Raw genomic sequence first — 4,121 nt, 5'->3', positions numbered from 1 at the left:
AGTCCGAGATTCTGTGACATCCCATCACAGGTACGAAGCTTCTCTTCAGCTTTAATGTTCACTGTTGGTTTAAGACATTAAAAATAGTGAAATTATCCTTTAAAAGAACACAAGTTCTGTATTTGTGCATCAGTCTATATATGGTTGTAAATAACCGCTGAGTAAAGTCTGAGGATTTGATCTGATCGATACTTTGATTCTGATCAAACATAAATCTGGAACATGAAAGTTTTTAACAACATTATTATATTTATCACAAATCAGAAACTTTACAAACCAAAATCTCACTTTTACAAGATTCATTTCATCTCTGTTCTCTCTCTTCCTCTTCCTCCTCCTCCTCCTCTTCCTCCTCCTGCAGCCCATGGAGCTTTCCCAGAGTGCATTGCAGGTGTCCCAGCCCGCTGCAAACACAGGAGGGATGATCTCGTCTGCCGCTGCCTCCGTCACTTCCTGGTTCAGAGCGTACACCGGCCAGCGCTGATCGGACCGGACCGGACCGGCTCGGATCTCCGTACATGAAGCGGCCCGGTTCAGATCTGGACTCCTGCAGGTCCAGGACTTTGGGCTGGTTTGGAGCAGACTGGACTGAGCAGAGTGCAGGGGTCAGAGGTCAGAGGTCAGCAGGTAGACAGTCAGATTATCAGAAGTTCAAAGACTTTCAGACTGTAGTTTCTTTTCTGTAGTTTGTTGTTGAATCTCTAAACTTTATTGTTTCATGTTTCCATGACAGTCGTCTCCGGATGTTTCTATGGAAACAGCTGTGGTGTGAAGCACGAGTGTCTCTCAGTGAAAAGTTCAAGATAATCATTTTAAAGGATTATTCCGGTTTATTCCAACAGGTCATTTAAATATAAAAGATTGATGATGATTCAATAAATTAACTGGAACTGAAACAACACCAGCCAAAGGTCAAAGGTCGCAGCGAGAGATGACACGTCTTTATGACATCATTAAGTTGTTTTCCTGCTTATGTTTACTTTAACAGCTGATGTTAAAAATTCAATCACAGCGTTGGATCATCATCATGTTCATTTAGTGATAAAAAAACATCAAAGTCGACACATTTAACATTTTAAAACTGACAATAACACTAAATATTAAATTAGAGCTGCAAGTTTCATTATTGACGAACCTGAAGATTATTTTCTGGAATCATTATTTGATCAATAAAACAGTTTCTCTACAGATGGAAACATCATCACAGTCCGTTAAAGCACAAAGTCACCAACAGTTCACAATATTCACTTTCCTGTAAAGGTTCCATATTTACATAAAGCTTCTCTCTGCAGCTCCGCCCTGAACGGGGCTGCTCTCCTCTGATTGGCTAACTGTGATCCGATGACATCATAACGTCGTCAACATCAAATGTTTGAACAAATGACTTCAAATAGTTTCAGATTCGTTTTATTTGATCCTTTAATAATTTAATAGTTTAATAATTAAATAATTTAATAATTAATTGCAGCTCTTTACAGTAAATTAATGACTTTAATTATTAACATAAAATAAAAACGATATCAGTCAAATATAAAAGCTGCTTTTTGTTTTTTTTACAGTTTTGTATTTTTTCAGCAGACAGGATCCGACAGATCCTGGATCAGGTCTCTGTCAGACCAGATCCGTCATCTGATCGAACAACTTATTGATCTGTGACGTCAGCTGATAATATCAAGTTTTCTGTTTTTATTTTCTCAAACTTTACTGAAAACATTTATTTAAGTGAACAGTTGTAAGTTTACCTGCTGCTCTGTGGCCATAACATCCATCCCATAATATCAGCTGCCTGTCGACCTGCCGGCCGTCTGTCTGCTCACCACAAAGGGAAAGTTTAAGGTTTTTATTTTTAATTGTTTTTTTGCGTTAGTTTTATTTGTCAGTGTGACGGCGGGAGCCCCGACTGCGACGACGACGACGCAGCGCTAACAAGCAAACTTTGGTTTCCATGGTGATAAAAACCCTGTTTACAGACCCGCTGAGGAGGATCTGAGACTGAATCTGGTGCCGTTTGTTTGAACTTGTTTCTTCTTCTTGAGACACTAAAACTGAATAAAAACATTGAATTCAGCTTCATGAAAAGCTGCGACACAACTCACCACCGGCTCCCTGCTGACCAGGAACCAGTTTGAACCAGTTTGAACCAGTTTGAACCAGTTTGAACCAGTTTGAACCAGTTTATTTAGCAGGTAAATGATGAGAACCAGCTTGTTCTTCCTGTTAAAGGAACAAAGTGTTGAAAGAACGTGTGAAATGTTTCTGTGTTGCCATGAAAACGTTTGATTTGAAAATAAAATCCTGTTTTCTGCTTTTAGACGCTGAATCTTTTCTTATGAACATGTTTGAGATTTAAAAAGAAGGAAATCTGTTTCACTGAGGTTCACACGCACGTGAGCACGTTTGTTCTCCAAAAAATACACACGAGCAAAAAAAATCAGCGTCCAAATGAAAACGCAAAAACACGACTGAAGGTCTGTGGAGAGCACGCCGGACCATCAGACAGCAACATAACGCCAACGCTAAAGCCACGTGGGCCAATAGGAAGACTGGAAGAAAAAGCTGTTTCCAGTAGATCTCCAGTAGATTTCCAGTAGCTTTCCAGTAGATTTCCAGTAGATTTCCAGTAGCTTTCCAGTAGATTTCCAGTAGATTTCCAGTAGATTTCCAGTAGCTTTCCAGTAGATTTCCAGTAGATTTCCAGTAGATTTCCAGTAGATGTGATTGGACGAAAGGCCAGAACTTGTGTTTGACTGGACATTAATTATCTGATGGGATTTATTTTTAACTACTTGAGGCGGCAAAATATTCTGAACTGGAGGTTCACCTAAAACAGCTTTCTTCCAGAGCTTTCAGCTGCATCTCACAGTCTTCTGTAACCTGCTCAACTGTTATCAGGTGACTGTGAAACAACCTGATCATGTGACGCCTGAGCAGAAGTCTTCCTGATACTGTCGAAAGCTTCAGGAAAAGCTGAATAAGTGAACTTTGAAGAAGCGCTCTACTCATCCATGTTATAAATGATCACAGACTGCATCTATAGTCTGGTTTATCTTGTTGCCACGTCTTCGTCTTCGTCATCGTCTTCGTCAGAGATCAATGATGTCAAACTGCTGACTGAAGGTTGGATCTGCATCTCAACGACCTTCATGTTTTCATGACGTCACAACAACATTTAAAACTGAAATTTAATGAAGTAAATCTGCTCGAATATTTCACATCAAATTCAACTCGGCAGAACTAATGATTAGTTTAATTATCGTTTGTCAATCAATTGATTTGTCTACAAAATGATCTCGTTCCAGTCACAGGTGACGTCTTTAAATGTCGTTTTGTCCGACCAACAGTTATTCAGTTTATTACAGTGACACAGAAAAACTTTAATCATCACATTTCAGAAGCTGAAACAAATCAAACACACGATTCATGTCAAAGCTTTTGATCACGTTATAAAATATGCATCATTATAGATCATAACAGCATTTGTTAAAATTAAAAATCTGCACACATGGACACATCAATGAATTTTTCATTATGAGTTACTTCTGATATTTTAAGTTCATTTTGCTGCCAGTACTTCTGTATTTTTATTTAAAGGAGGTTCCCAGTGTTCCCAGTGTGTTAAACCAGCAGTCAGGTGTCTGTAATCATTCCTCTTGTTCATACTGGATATTAAAAGTCTGTGTGAAGCTTCTCTTCAGCTTCATCAGTCTGAGTTCGTCACATCAGTGGATCTCTGACACATTTACAGTCTTTGTGTTTCCTGTTGAGCTGCAGGTGGAAGTTTAGTAACAAACAAAGACTGTAACGTTGAAAGATATCTACTGGATTTGACTCATTTAGACGCTGAAGCTTCATATTAGCTTCAGATAAACTTTTGTGTATTTTGTCCTCCATCACTTCCATTGTAAGGTCATTATGAAGGATCTTCTGATGGTCAGTATGAACAGGAGGAATGATTACAGCAGCTTTAATGTTCATCTGATGACTGACTGTTGGTTTAACGACACACTGGAAACATTGTGAACTCGTCTTTTAAGTTGGATTTTTCATGCAGGACTTTTACTTGTAATCGAGTATTTATTCATTGTTTATTTATTCATTGTTTCTTTATTCATTGTTTATTA

At 38.5% G+C, this 4,121-nt stretch overlaps 1 protein-coding gene across 1 annotated transcript in view; it reads left to right on the top strand.

Annotated features, from left to right (window-relative positions):
* Positions 1-2,311, top strand: part of atg14 (autophagy related 14) — a 10,718-nt gene extending 8,407 nt beyond the window's left edge. Inside the window, exons 10-11 of the mRNA XM_067613479.1 lie at positions 1-30; positions 362-2,311. The exon at positions 1-30 is cut by the window's left edge and continues 145 nt beyond it. Of these exons, the coding sequence (XP_067469580.1) occupies positions 1-30; positions 362-484 (153 nt within the window). The 3' untranslated portion in view covers positions 485-2,311. The remainder of the gene's footprint in view (positions 31-361) is intronic.
* The last annotated feature ends 1,810 nt before the right edge of the window (positions 2,312-4,121 follow it).

The sequence above is a fragment of the Thunnus thynnus genome, chromosome 16 (assembly GCF_963924715.1).
Source record: "Thunnus thynnus chromosome 16, fThuThy2.1, whole genome shotgun sequence".
Taxonomy (NCBI): Eukaryota; Metazoa; Chordata; class Actinopteri; order Scombriformes; family Scombridae; genus Thunnus; species Thunnus thynnus.
This window is presented reverse-complemented; position numbering and strand designations above follow the sequence as displayed.